This window comes from Somniosus microcephalus, chromosome 3 (genome assembly GCF_052327205.1).
Source record: "Somniosus microcephalus isolate GS21.2 chromosome 3, FLI_Smic_1.0, whole genome shotgun sequence".
NCBI classification, from domain to species: domain Eukaryota; kingdom Metazoa; phylum Chordata; class Chondrichthyes; order Squaliformes; family Somniosidae; genus Somniosus; species Somniosus microcephalus.
In genome coordinates this window covers 105,600,175-105,614,496 of record NC_140989.1, presented here as the reverse complement: position 1 = coordinate 105,614,496, position 14,322 = coordinate 105,600,175, and the positions used below count along the sequence as shown (strand labels likewise).

The window sequence follows — 14,322 nt, the reverse complement described above, 5'->3', positions numbered from 1 at the left end:
GACTATCCCTTATCTGCACTTCCGAAAACCTCTGAAAACCGAAAGTTTTTTCGTGGAGCGTAACTAGTGTATTTATGGTCTATATTTATCCCACTATTTAATTTACCAAATTATTATTGTACAAATAAACTGTAATACTATTTATAGTCTTTATTTATCCCACTCAGTGTGAATATTCATAAGGTTCGCTGCAGAAATATTAATGTGTTTGCTTACGGGGTGCTGCCCAGACCCCTGCTAGGGTGTTACATACTGATTCTGAATACCATTCTGAAATCCGAAAAATTCCGAATTCCGAGAAACATCTGGTCCCAAGGGTTTCGGATAAGGGATAGTGCAGCTGTATCTAATGCTGAAAAGATAGAAACAGTAGAGCTCCAAAGAGACTTTTTTTTGGGGGGGGGGGGGTGGTCATCTATGTACATAAGGTAACTAAAATGTCATGGACCGGTACAGAAAATAATCAAAAAGGCTAATGGAATGTTGGCCTTTTATTCTAATCCTCCAGATATAAAGGGGGTAAAAGTTATGCTACAGCTATACAAAGCCACAGTTAGCCAACACCTGGGGAACTGTGAACAGCTCTGGGCACCACACCGTAGGAAGGATATATTGGCCTTGGAGTGCAGCATAGATTTACCAGAATGATATCTGGACTCCCAAGGGTTAAATTACGTAAAGCGCTTTCACAAACTAGGGTTGTTTTCCCTGGAATTTAGACGGTTGAGTGATTTGATCGAAGTTTAAAATATTAAGGGGAATTGATGGGCAATGTCATTCCCCCTCCCCCTGCCAAAATTTATTTTGGGTGCACGGTTCCTTTAACGGGCTGTGCGGCCCATTCAAAATTTTACGCAGGCGCGAAATCTTCCATGTAAACAGCCTGCCTGGGACCTCCAGACAGTGTGGCTGTGCAGCTTAGCAGGAACATTGCTGACAGTAGATGGAGAGAAACTACATCCGCTGATTGGGGAATCTAAGACTAGGAGGCATAGTCTAAAAATTAGAGCCAGGCCTTTCAGGAGTGAAGTTAGGAAACACTTCTACACACACAGGATGGTAGACGTTTGAAACTCTTCCGCAAACAGCAACTGATGCTAGGTTAATTGTTAATTTTAAATCTGAGATTAATAGATTTCTGTTAACCAAAGGTTTTAAGGGACATGGGGCAAAGGTGGGTATATGGAGTTAGGTCACAGATCAGCCTTGATCTCATTGAATGGCAGACAGGCTCAAGGGGCTAAATGGCCTACTTATGTTCCTATAAATTATCTTTTGAAAAGTGTAGCTGTACACACAGGAAATTTAGAGACAGAAATATTAACTATCTTCGTAACGATGTCTAAAGTAGAATACACTGTTCTAGAAATTAAACTTTTTTTTGCAGTGTACCTCACTCATTTGGACTATGCAGATACTGAACGAATTATGACTGACAAACTTCACAATCAGGTGAATGGTACTGAATGGTCATGGAAGAATTTAAACACACTCTGTTGGGCTATTGGCTCAATTAGTGGTGCTATGCACGAGGAAGATGAGAAGAGATTTCTGGTGACTGTAATAAAAGTAAGTGCATTGAATGTTGCTGATACGACTTCATATGGAAAATCAGGAACTGCTTTTAGTGGGGGTAACAAATGTGAATAATTTGAGGGCTGCCAAATTATTGCAACATTCCACTTTGAGTAAATTTACCAGATCTGACATTATATGGAGAACTAGAACAACACAATGCTCAGCTCTCTGCCACTGTTACATATAATCCATGGGGTGTCTCTGTCCACTTTACATGCACATATTGGCTGCTGCTCCAGACCCAAACTACCATTCCTGCTTTTCTCTCTGGCTATTTCTGGGCTCTTCCTTGCTCCTACTCTCCATTCTCTCTTCCTACCACCATGTCTGTTTTTTCTATCTCCCCCATGCCTCCCTAGCCTAACTTGACACCACTCCCCCTCTCTTTCTTTCCTGCCACTGGATCAAATGCCCCTTGAATGAGTCCACTCCTATCACTGTATCTGCCTCTGGCTCTCCAGAGCAGCAACCCACACTGTCATTCTCTAAACCCAGCAAACGGCTCTTTCCTTGAGTATTAACTCCTCCAACCAGAATATTCTTACTGGTGAACAAGGTCCACGCTATCAGTGACTTCATTGTGGATGAATTTAAGCATTCTGATGCTAATGGAGACCCATGCTCTCGCCAAATCACTCACCAGCTTCCACTTCTACGTCAAGGGCCTGTTTATCTGTTTACAGTATTTTTAAAAGATAGTTACAGTACATTAAATATTGTAATTTAATAGGAAGCAAGGGTATGTTAATCTTGCATATCAAGATTATTCAAGTTATAACATTTAATGTATTATGGTAGTATGTGGGATTGAAAGGTTTTTTTTAACAAAAAATTAATGAGAAATTGAAGGCTGACTGAGAAGATAACTGTAAGGTTGCACAAAGAGAGGATGAGAGAATTTGGGCAAATTGGAAGTTTAGCACTGAAAAGGAGTGTACCTGAATCTATAACCACAGGTTGAACAGGAAAGTTTTTAATTTGTGAGTTAGTACTTGAGAGTAGTATATCAGCTGGTGAATGGTGGGATCAGGAGCTAGACTTGTGATGTAAGCAATATGAATGATACAGCAGTATAGATGATGTCGGATATCCTGCAAAGTAATCGGGCAGAGTGCATATTCCTGAAGGGTCAGCGTTGTGTTGCTTGAACAGAGGAACATGAGCTTGAGGGCAACATTGTGCAGCATATGCGAGAGCAAGTGTTTCTAGCAGAACCCTCGCTGAAGGTGGTCACCCCACAGAATAGTGAAGATGGGGGGAGGATGTGGGTGATTTTTTGTCTTCAGGAGAGATGTGGGTGACCTGCTTGTAAGAGGAGACTGAAGGAACCAGTACATGAAAACCAAGGTGGGTGGAATTGTCCAATAGGTATATATAGGTCTTGATGCTTATGATGAGGATAGGAATGTAGGCACAAGGAAGAGTAATTGAGAGCAATATAATGGCACTTTGGAGCAAGGGGTTACCTATGGGGAAAAGAATGACACTATACATGAGAATAAGCATGCATTGGTAGAGGGAGATTTCATTATTGGAGGCCAACCAGTAGCTGCAACCAGTGGTCCTGAATACCAGGGGAAGACCCATAATTGAGGGTAGACTACTTGTGGAAAGGGAACAAAAACAGCAAGAAGTCATGGTTCATATAATATCGAAGAGTGAGCTATATGGGCTGTGTGGTTTCCCTCCTCTACTTAGCTTTGTGAATAACTTTTTTTTTAAATTCTCACTGCTTATTTTAAAGTTGACTTTTGTTTCTGTTGAAAGCTTTATGTATGAACCTGTTGCAGAAGTATATAACTATATAGGAAACTTGCATTTTTTAAATATTTATATATAACGTGGTTATCACCTGAGGATTGCTTTTTGGACTCGATGGTTTCCCCTCCCTCCACTCCCTTTTTAACTACATAGAAATTACAGCACAGAAACACACCATTCACCCCAACTGGTCCATGCTGGTGTTTTGGCTCCACACGAGCCTCCCACCCCTCTTCACCATACCCGATCAGCACATCCTTCTATTTAAGAAGGAGATAGATAGATTTCTAGACACAAAAGGCATCAAGGGCTATGGGGGAGGTGAGAGAGCGGGAATATGGTATTGAGATAGAGGATCAGACATAATATTGAATGGCAGAGCAGGCTTGAAGGGCTGAATGGCCTACTCCTGCTCCTATTTTTCTGTGTTTCTATTCCTTGCTCCCTCGTGCTTATCTAGTTTCCCCGTAACTACATTTAGTGCCATTTTAAGACAATTAAAAGCAACTTACATAGAACATACGGCACAGAAACAGGCCAATTGGTCCAGGCCAGTCCATGTCGGTGTTTATGCTCCGCTCGAGCCTCCTCCCGTCTTCATCTAAATCTATCAGCATAACCCTCTATTCCCTTCTCCCTCATATGCTTGTCTAGCCTCCTTTTAAATGCATCTATACTTTTCACTTCAACCACTCCGTGGTAAAGTTCCACATTCTCACCACTCTTTGGGTAAATAAGTTTCTTCTGAATTCCCTATTGGATTTCTTGGTGACTATCTTGTATTGATGGCCTCTAGTTATGCTCCTCCCCACAAGTGGAAACATTCTCTCTCTATCCACTCTATCAAAACCTTTCATAATTTAAGACCTCTATTAGATCACCCCTCAGCCTTTTTTCCAAGAGAAAAGAGACCCAGCCTGTTCATCCTTTCCTGATGTGTATACCCTTGCATTTCTGGTATCATCCTTATAAATCTTCTCTGCGCCCTCTCCAGTGCTTCTATATCCTTTTTATAATATGGTGACCAGAACTGTACGCAGTACTCCGGTTCGACACAAGTTTAGCATAACTTCGCTGCTTCTCAATTCTATAACTCTAGAAATAAACCCTAATGCTTGGTTTACTTTTTTTATGGCCTTGCTAACCTATGTCGCAACTTTGCGATTTGTGTATTTGTACTCCGAAATCCCTTTGTTCCTACCTAGACTCGCACCCTCCAAGTAATAAGTGACCTCCCTATTCTTCCTACCAAAAATGTAATACCTCACATTTATCTGTGTTGAACTTCATTTGCCAAGTATATGCCCATTCTGCAAGTTTTAGTCCTCCTGTAATTTGTTGCAGTCCTCCTCAGTATTGACTATTTCCCCCCCAAATTTGGTGTCATCCGCAAATTTAGAAATTGTGTTTTTGATTCCAAAGTCTAAATCGTTAATCTAAATTGTGAACAACAGTGGTCCCAGTACTGATCCTTGTGGAACCCCACTACCCACCTTCTGCCACTGAATCGCTACCTTTTACCCCTATTCTCTGCTTTCTGTCTTGAAGCCCGCTAGCTATCCATTCTGCTACTTGTCCCCTGACTCCGCATTCTCTGACCTTGTTCATCAGTCTATTATGGGATACCTTATCGAAGGCCTTTTGAAACTCTAGATAAATTACATCTACTGCATTACCATTGTCTACTTCAAAAAATTCAATGAGGTTGATCAAGCAAGACTTTCCCTTTTGAAATCCATGCTGACTTCATTATTATGTTTTCGGTTTCTATATGTTCTATTTTGTCCTTTTTAGTACGGATTCCATTATTTTTCCTACCACCGATGTTAAGGTGACTGGTCTATAATTCCCTGGACATGGTCTATCCCCCTTAAATATAGGTATTACGTTAGCTATCCGCCAGCCCTCTGGCACTACACCTTTTTCTAATGAATTATTAAATACTAGCTGGGGAGCCCCGCGTTGCGAGGGCAATTTTGGGGCGTTTGGTCTCCCTGCCCCTGTGTGTCCCCCCTCTCCCTGTCATGTCCTCTCCCTGTCCTATCCCTCCCTCCCCTCTCTCCCTCCCCTCCCCTCTCTCCCTCCCCTCCCCTCTCTCCTTCCCCTCCCCTCTCTCCCCTCCCCTCTCTCCCCTCCCCTCTCTCCCCTCCCCTCTCTCCCCTCCCCTCTCTCCCCTCCCCTCCCCTCTCTCCCCTCCCCTCTCTCTCTCTCCCCTCTCCCTCTCCCTGCCCGCTCCCCCACTCCCCTCTGTCCCTCTCTCCGGCCCCTCCCCCTGCCTAGCGAGCCCCGCGTTGCGAGGGCAATTTTGGGGCGCGAGGGCAATTTTGGGGCGTTTGGTCTCCCTGCCCCTGTGTGTGTCCCCTCTCCCTGTCATGTCCTCTCCCTGTCCTATCCCTCTCTCCCTCCCTCCCCTCTCTCCCTCCCTCCCCTCTCTCCCTCCCTCCCCCTCTCTCCCCTCCTCCCTCTCTCCCTCCCTCCCCTCTCTCCCTCCCCTCTCTCCCTCCCTCCCACTCTCCCTCCCTCCCTCCCCTCCCCCTCCTCCTCCCTCCCCTCCCTCCCTCCCCTCCCCTCCCCTCTCTCCCTCCCTCCCCTCTCTCCCTCCCTCCCCTCTCTCCCCTCCCTCCCCTCTCTCCCTCCCTCCCCTCTCTCCCTCCCTCCCCTCTCTCCCTCCTCCCCTCTCTCCCTCCCTCCCCTCTCTCCCTCCCTCCCCTCTCTCCCTCCCTCCCCTCTCTCCCTCCCTCCCCTCTCTCCCCCCTCCCCTCTCTCCCTCCCTCCCTCCCCTCTCTCCCTCCCTCCCTCCCCTCTCTCCCTCCCTCCCTCCCCTCTCTCCCACCCTCCCTCCCCTCTCTCCCTCCCTCCCCTCTCTCCCTCCCTCCCCTCTCTCCCTCTCTCCCTCCCTCCCCTCTCTCCCTCTCACCCTCCCTCCCCTCTCTCCCTCCCTCCCCTCTCTCCCTCCCTCCCCTCTCTCCCTCCCTCCCCTCTCTCCCTCCCTCCCCTCTCTCCCTCCCCTCCCCTCCCCTCCCCTCTCTCCCTCCCCTCCCCTCCCTCCCTCCCTCCCCTCTCTCCCTCCCTCCCCTCTCTCCCTCCCTCCCCTCTCTCCCTCCCTCCCCTCTCTCCCTCCCTCCCCTCTCTCCCTCCCCTCCCCTCTCTCCCTCCCCTCCCCCCCTCCCTCCCCTCTCTCCCTCCCTCCCCTCCCTCCCTCCCCTCCCTCCCTCCCCTCTCTCCCTCCCTCCCTCCCTCCCCTCTCTCCCTCCCTCCCCTCTCTCCCTCCCTCCCCTCTCTCCCTCCCTCCCCTCCCCTCTCTCCCTCCCTCCCCTCTCTCCCTCCCTCCCCTCTCTCCCTCCCTCCCCTCTCTCCCTCCCTCCCCTCTCTCCCTCCCTCCCCTCTCTCCCTCCCTCCCCTCTCTCCCTCCCCTCCCCTCTCTCCCTCCCTCCCCTCTCTCCCTCCCTCCCCTCCCCTCCCTCCCTCCCTCCCCTCTCTCCCTCCCTCCCCTCTCTCCCTCCCTCCCCTCTCTCCCTCCCTCCCCTCTCTCCCTCCCTCCCCTCTCTCCCTCCCTCCCCTCTCTCCCTCCCTCCCCCTCTCTCCCTCCCTCCCCTCTCTCCCTCCCTCCCCTCTCTCCCTCCCTCCCCTCTCTCCCTCCCTCCCCTCTCTCCCTCCCTCCCCTCTCTCCCTCCCTCCCCTCTCTCCCTCCCTCCCCTCCTCTCCCTCCCCCCTCCCCTCTCTCCCCCCCTCCCCTCTCTCCCCCCCTCCCCTCTCTCCCTCCCTCCCCTCCTCTCCCCTCCCCTCCCTCCCCTCCCCTCTCTCCCCTCCCCTCTCTCCCTCCCCTCTCTCCCCTCCCCTCTCTCCCTCCCCTCTCTCTCTCCCTCCCCTCTCTCTCTCCCTCCCTCCCCTCTCTCCCTCCCTCCCCTCTCTCCCTCCCTCCCCTCTCTCCCTCCCTCCCCTCTCTCCCTCCCTCCCCTCTCTCCCTCCCTCCCCTCTCTCCCTCCCTCCCCTCTCTCCCTCCCTCCTCCCTCCCCTCTCTCCCTCCCTCCCCTCCCCTCTCTCCCTCCCCTCCCCTCTCTCCCTCCCCTCCCCTCTCTCCCTCCCCTCCCCTCTCTCCCTCCCCTCCCCTCTCTCCCTCCCTCCCCTCTCTCCCTCCCTCCCCTCTCTCCCTCCCTCCCCTCTCTCCCTCCCTCCCCTCTCTCCCTCCCCTCTCTCCCTCTCTCCCCCCCCTCCCCTCTCTCCCCTCCCTCCCCTCCCCTCTCTCCCTCCCTCCCCTCCTCTCCCCTCCCCTCTCTCTCCCTCCCTCCCCTCCCCCCACCCCTCCACTCCCCCCCCCCCCCCCCTCCACTCTCCCCCCCACCCCTCCACTCCCTCCCCTCCCCCACTCCCCTCTGTCCCTCTTTCCGGCCCCTCCCCCTGCCTAGCGCCTGAGGTCCGGTGCCGTTGCTGAGGTCCCCCGCGTATCGCGCGGCTGATGGACGGCCGCTGCGGGCGGGCGGGCAGCGCATGCACGGTGAGTGCGGGCGGCGCATGCACGGTGAGTGCGGGCGGCGCATGCACGGTGAGTGCGGGCGGCGCATGCACGGTGAGTGCGGGCGGCGCATGCACGGTGAGTGCGGGCGGCGCATGCACGGTGAGTGCGGGCGGCGCATGCACGGTGAGTGCGGGCGGCGCATGCACGGTGAGTGCGGGCGGCGCATGCGCGGTCAGTGCGGGCGGCCCGCGGGAGCCGGCAAGGCCGTTAGCGAGCGGGAAACTTCGGGCGGTGCGCCCGCGCTCCGTCCGCGACACCTGAGAGGGGGAAGTAGAGAGAGACAGAGGGGGAAGAGGAGAAGGGGAGAGAGGGAAGAGGAGAAGGAGAGAGAGAGAGGGAAGAAAGAGAGAGAGAGAGAAATTTTTTCAGCTTCAGGCCCCGAGTCCCCCCTGCGCGAGGGTGAGGAGGAGGAGGGGGGGGGGGGGTTGCTAAACACAATATAAAACTCAAATAAATTGTTAATTAATTGCCTAACACATAATTGAAATATTTACCTTAGTTCCCTAACACACAGAAAGTGTGGGGGGGGGAAATCGTGGAAAATCAAGATGGCAGGCCACTCACCTCGGTTCAGAAGGATAAGGCCCGCCCACACACGCACCGATTGGTCGACCGGTCAGGTCACATGTGTAGTCATGCCTCTGCTATCTCTTCCCTAGATTCTTTTAAAATGCGTGGATGCAATCCATCCGGACATGGGGTTTTATCCTCTTTGAGTTTGATTAGTTTATTTAATATATCCCCTTTTTTAAATTTTAAATGCATTTATCTCATTACTAACCTCATTATCCAATGTCATGTCCAGATGGTCTATCTCCCTGGTAAATACTGGAGCAAAATAATTATTTAATATTTCTGCCATCTCTCTATTGTTACCGGTGGTATTATCCTGTCTATCCCTTAATGGCCTTATTCCCATCCCAACCTTTTTTTATTGATGTGCCTGTAAAATATTTTACTATTTTGTTTTATGTTCCTTGATAATTTCATAGTTCCTCTTTGCCTTCCTCATTTTTTTGACTTCTCTCCTAATCTCTTCGTATTCTCCCTTATCATGCACTTCCCTGCTGTCTATGTACTTAATGTATGCCTCTTTCCTTACCCTCAATTGTTTCCTTATGGCTTTATTCATCCATGGAGTCTCATTAGTGTTTAGTTGGTTCTTTCCTTTTAGCGGAATATATTGTTCCTGCACTCTGTTGAACGCCGTTTTAAATGTTTCCCATTGCTGTTCTACATTGTTGTTTGCCAATTTTGTTGCCCAATCAGCTTTTCTCCAATCTGTTACCCTGATTTTTGTCATACTTATGTCCTTCTCAATTATTATCTTAAAAGTATATTATATTATGGTCACTATTGCCTAGATGTTCCTCTGCTTTTACTTCTTATCTGCTCTGGTTCATTCCCCATTACTAGATCCAATAGCGAATCCTCCCTTGTAATCTCCTATCTCTGTAATCTCCTTCAGCCTCACAACCCACTTGAGATATCTGCGCTCCTCTAATTAATTCTGCCCTCTTGAGCATCCCTGATTATAATTGTTCAACCTTTGGTGGCTGTGCCTTCTGTTGCCTAGGCCCTAAGCTCTGGAATTCCCTGCCTAAACCCCTCCGCCTCACTACCTCTCTTTCCTCCTTTAAGACGCTCCTTAAAACCTACCTCTTCGACCAAGCTTTTGGTCACCTGCCCTAATTTATCCTTATGTGGCTCGGTGTCAATTTTTTTGTCTTGCAATACTCCTGTGCAACGTCTTGGGATGTTCTACTAAGTTAAAGGTGCTATATAAATACAAATTGTTGTTGGGCTTTTTAAATATTGGATTAGAAAGAAGTCCTGTACACATTGTAGGAAATCCATTCCCTTATCCCCTTTACCTACCTCTTCTGTCCATTTAATATCTGAGTAGTTGAAATCCCCCCTGATGAAGATTCTATGTTTTTTACTCATTTCCCTAATTTGTCTGCATATTTCTTCCTCCACCTCCCTTCCACTATTAGGTGGTCTGTAGACTATGCCTATTAATGTGATCGATCCTTTATTATCTTTTATCTCTATCCATATGGATTCTATTTTTGTCTTGTTGATAGCTGCGTCACTTTTTTCTACTGCCATTATGTTATCCCTAATAAGTACAGCTACTCCACCTCCCCTTTTTCCCGCTCTAACTTTTCTAAACATGTTATACCCTGCAATGTTTAACTGTAGCCAAGTCTCAGTAATCCTTACTTTGTCTGGTTCCTCGCAATGCATGATTGCCTCTAGCTCATCTGTTTTATTATGGACACTGCATTGCTGTACAGACAGTTTAACTAATTTTTAATAGGATTTCCTCTCTCTTCATGTTTAACCATCTTTTTAGACTCATGTTCTATAACTCTTTATTCCCTTGCCATCAATGTCCTCCCTTACTTTATTGTTTCCTATGCTCTCTCTTCCGGTTTTGTTTATAATTAGGCTGGTACGTTTCTTGTAGATCCCTTCCCCGATCTTGGTAGTTTAAAGCCTTTGTCACCTCTCTATTTACAATTACAAGAGAAATGCAGGGAACAGCACCAACCGCTGTACATGGCCTTCCTTGATCTCACAAAGGCCTTCAACACTGTCAACCGTGAGGGATTATGGAGTGTGCTCCTCAAATTCGGCTGCCCTCAAAAGTTTGTCACTATCCTCCGCCTGTTACATGATGACATGCAAGCCGTGATCCTGACCAACGGTTCCACCACAGACCCAATTCACGTACGAACCGGGGTCGAGCAAGGCTGTGTCATCGCACCAACGCTCTTCTCGATCTTCCTTGCTGCAATGCTCCATCTCGCCCTCCGTAAGCTCCCCACTGGAGTGGAGCTAATTTACAGAACAAACGGGAAACTGTTCCCGTCGCCTCCAGTCCAGATCCTCTGTCGTCGAATTACAGTATGCAGACAACGCTTGCGTCTGTGCTCACTCGGAGGTCGAACTCCAAACCATCGTCAACACCTTCACCGAAACGTACGAGAGCATGGGCCTTACACTAAACATCCGTAAGACAAAGGTCCTCTACCAACCTGCCCTTGCCACACAGTACTGCCCCCCAATTATCAAAATCCACGACAAGGCCTTTGACAACGTGGACCACTTTCCATACCTCGGGAGCCTACTGTCAACAAGGGCAGACGTCAACAACGAAGTCCAACACCGCCTTCAGTGTGCCAGTGCAGCCTTCGGTCGCCTGAGGAAGAGAGTGTTTGAAGACCAGGACCTCCAACCCGGCACTAAGGAGAGGTACCACCAACGCTGCCTCCGCAAGATCCTGCAAATCCATTGGCAGGATAGGCGTACCAATGTCCGTGTTCTTGCTCAGGCCAACATCCCCAGCATCGAAGCTTTGACCACGCTCGATCGGCTCCGATGGACGGGTCACATTGTCTGCATGCCCGATACGAGACTCCCAAAACAAGCACTCTGCTCGGAGCTCCGGCACGGCAAGAGAGCCCCAGGTGGGCAGAGGAAACGCTTCAAGGACACCCTCAAAGCCTCCTTGAAAAAGTGTAACATCCCCACAGACACCTGGGAATCCCTGGCCCAAGATCGCACAAAGTGGAGGAGAAGCATCCGGGAAGGCGCCGAACACCGAGTCTCTTCGCCAGGAGCAAGCGGAAGCCAAGCACCCCACCCACCGTCTGCCCCACCTGTGACACAGACATTGGACTAATCAGTCACCTGCGAACTCATTTTTAATGTGGAAGCATGTCATCCTTGGTTCCGAGGGACTGCCTAAGAAGAGGATTTACCCTTTCCGCTAGGACACTGGTCCCATCTCAGTTCAGGTGGAGCTCGTCCCATCAGTACAGCTCCTTCAGTGTCCCATGAAAAGGAACCCCGCTTTCCTACACCAGCCCTTTAGCCATGTGTTAATAATCCTGATCTGTCTGCTTCTATGCCAATTTGCACGTGGCTTGGGCAATAATCCAGGGATTATTTTACCCTCACGGTCCTGCTTTTTAATTAGAGCCTAACTCCTGATACTCTTTCAGCAGGACCGCCTCCCTGTTCTACCTATGTCGTTTGTTCCAACATGAACCACGACAACTGGATTTACCCCCTCCCTTTCCAAGTTCCTCTCCAGCCACCAGGTAGGCAACACATCCTTCGAGATTCTTGTTCTTGGCTGCAGAGGATGTTACCGATCCCCCTAATTATCGAGTCCCCTATCACTACCACATTTCTATTCTGCTCTTCTCTTCTTTCCCCCCCCCCCCCCCTTGGACAGCCTTCTAAGTCACTTTAGGTAGAAAATAATCAAGCATGTTACTTCTCCTCACCAGGTCTTCCCTTCATAAATCCACCTCTTTATTCACTTTTTTTAAAAGAATAATTTTACTTAATGTCTATCTAATATACCCCACTCTATACTTTCTAACCTTTCTTCCACTGGAAAAAGTTATAAAAAAACACTGCGTCTCTTTCATCCATCTCATAAAATAAATCTTTTTTGCTAGAAACAAAAAGCTTTTGAATCTCGTGCCTAAATCTAGTTTTGCATGGTCACATCAATTTTCTGTTTGTATTTGAGTTGTAATATATGTATTGTTTTAACTCCATAGGATCTATTGGGATTGTGTGAACAAAAGAGGGGTAAAGACAACAAAGCCATTATTGCTTCAAATATCATGTATATTGTGGGTCAGTACCCACGTTTCTTGAGAGCGCACTGGAAGTTTTTAAAGACTGTGGTTAACAAACTGTTTGAATTTATGCATGGTAAGTGTGTCAGATTGGAAAAGGAAGAAATGCATTTTTTTTAAATGTTGTGTATTTAAAGAAAACTGCTGGTAACCAGTATTCTTGGAGTTTGGATCTCTTGCCCACAACTGAAATTGAAGGGGCCTCCCAGACATTTTAGGTGATAAGAACACAAGCAAGCAACTAGAAAGGGATACTCGGCCCATCAAACCAGCTTCTTCTGAAGACCATGTACAGTACACCTTTAATATGATCTCTGTTTAATCTTAAGGCAGAATGCACCATGAAAATTCCAAAAAATTGAGACCAACAAAACTTCAGAATATTCAACCCTCTTCACGGAACTTTTTTCTGTGGTGGCCTGCTATCCTCCAGACATTTCTTCCACAGCTGTAGGATAAACCTAATTGCAGAATCAAAAATTTCAGCACTGGAGGAATCTATTCAACAAACATTTGTAGTAATGCATTCCATCTAATGGATGTTAATTTTTAAAGTTGAATTCCTGGATATTTGTATAAAGATGTAAATTAAGGGAACAGCCCAATATATCTAACCTGCAAAAAATAAATAAATTTGATTTTGAAATAGTGCTTGAAGTCATAGTGAGTGGATCTACAATCTCCAGTCATTCCTGAGTGCCGGCTTAAGTTAGGTTAGAAACTACCGCTACCATCACAATTGAACATTAATATTTAATGTAAATATTAACTATTAACATTAAATTCATGGTTGCTATCAATGAGCTATTTGAAAATACAAGAGGAAAGAATATTGTTTGGCAAGAGAAATCTAGTATTTTGCTTAAGTTGATGTCTTCATTTCATCACATAAATAAGCAGATCTGTCTTGGTTCTCATTAAATGTGAGTATATTGAGGGCAGTGATGCACAAGTTTATTTAGAAAGTCAGATTGGGTTCTATTTTATTTGTTGACTATCTGGCCAGATACAATGTCAGTGCATAAAGATCTCAAAAGTGCTTCACATGCAAATAATTACTTTGAAGGGGAGCAACTGTTTGTTTCCAGACAAATTTAACAGCTATTCTGTGCACAAGAAGTTCCAAACAGCAGCCAAAATAGGAGGATGCTATTTCTAACATTCACCTGAACCGCTGGAATAGGCAGATAAGACCTTGATTTAACAGCTGAAGGATGCACCCATGATGATGTGGCACTCTTCCATTACTGCATTAGTCTATGTAATGTGGTCAATACCAATAGTAGGACTTGAAACCCCAACAACCTTCTGGTTCTGAGGTGAGAGTGCCACTAACTTAGCCAAGATGACATTCCATGCCCTTCATCTGCTCCTGATGTGGTATTGTGCTGTCTGCATTCATGCAAGATGAGCATGATCAGTTGATCCCTGAATAAATTGTAATTGGGTTTTGCTGACCAGAACTTTTTTCCCTTTTTTATTGTTTAGCGCAGTCTTTGTGGCAAAACATTAGGTCATAGTTTTTTTTTCTTTATGAATTTAGAAACCCACGATGGAGTTCAAGATATGGCTTGTGATACTTTCATTAAAATTGCTCAAAAATGTCGTCGACACTTTGTTCAGGTCCAAGTTGGAGAAGTAATGCCATTCATTGATGAGATCTTGAATAATATTAATACTATAATTTGTGATCTTCAGCCACAGCAGGTAAGGTTACATAGATTGTTTTGAAAGGAATTTATATTTAGACATTCAGAGGTTAGAAGCATATGTGTGGATTGAAAGGTTGACATGTTAATAATT

General features: G+C 47.5%; 1 protein-coding gene across 6 annotated transcripts in view; it reads left to right on the top strand.

The window, feature by feature from the left end:
* LOC147121239 (exportin-1) overlaps positions 1-14,322 on the top strand; it is a 69,297-nt gene that overhangs the window by 27,325 nt on the left and 27,650 nt on the right. For all 6 annotated transcript variants that reach the window (XM_085981446.1, XM_085981449.1, XM_085981448.1 and 3 more), the window contains 3 exons: positions 1,388-1,569; positions 12,439-12,595; positions 14,063-14,226. In XM_085981446.1, coding sequence (XP_085837572.1) covers positions 1,388-1,569; positions 12,439-12,595; positions 14,063-14,226 — 503 coding nt within the window. The remainder of the gene's footprint in view (positions 1-1,387; positions 1,570-12,438; positions 12,596-14,062; positions 14,227-14,322) is intronic.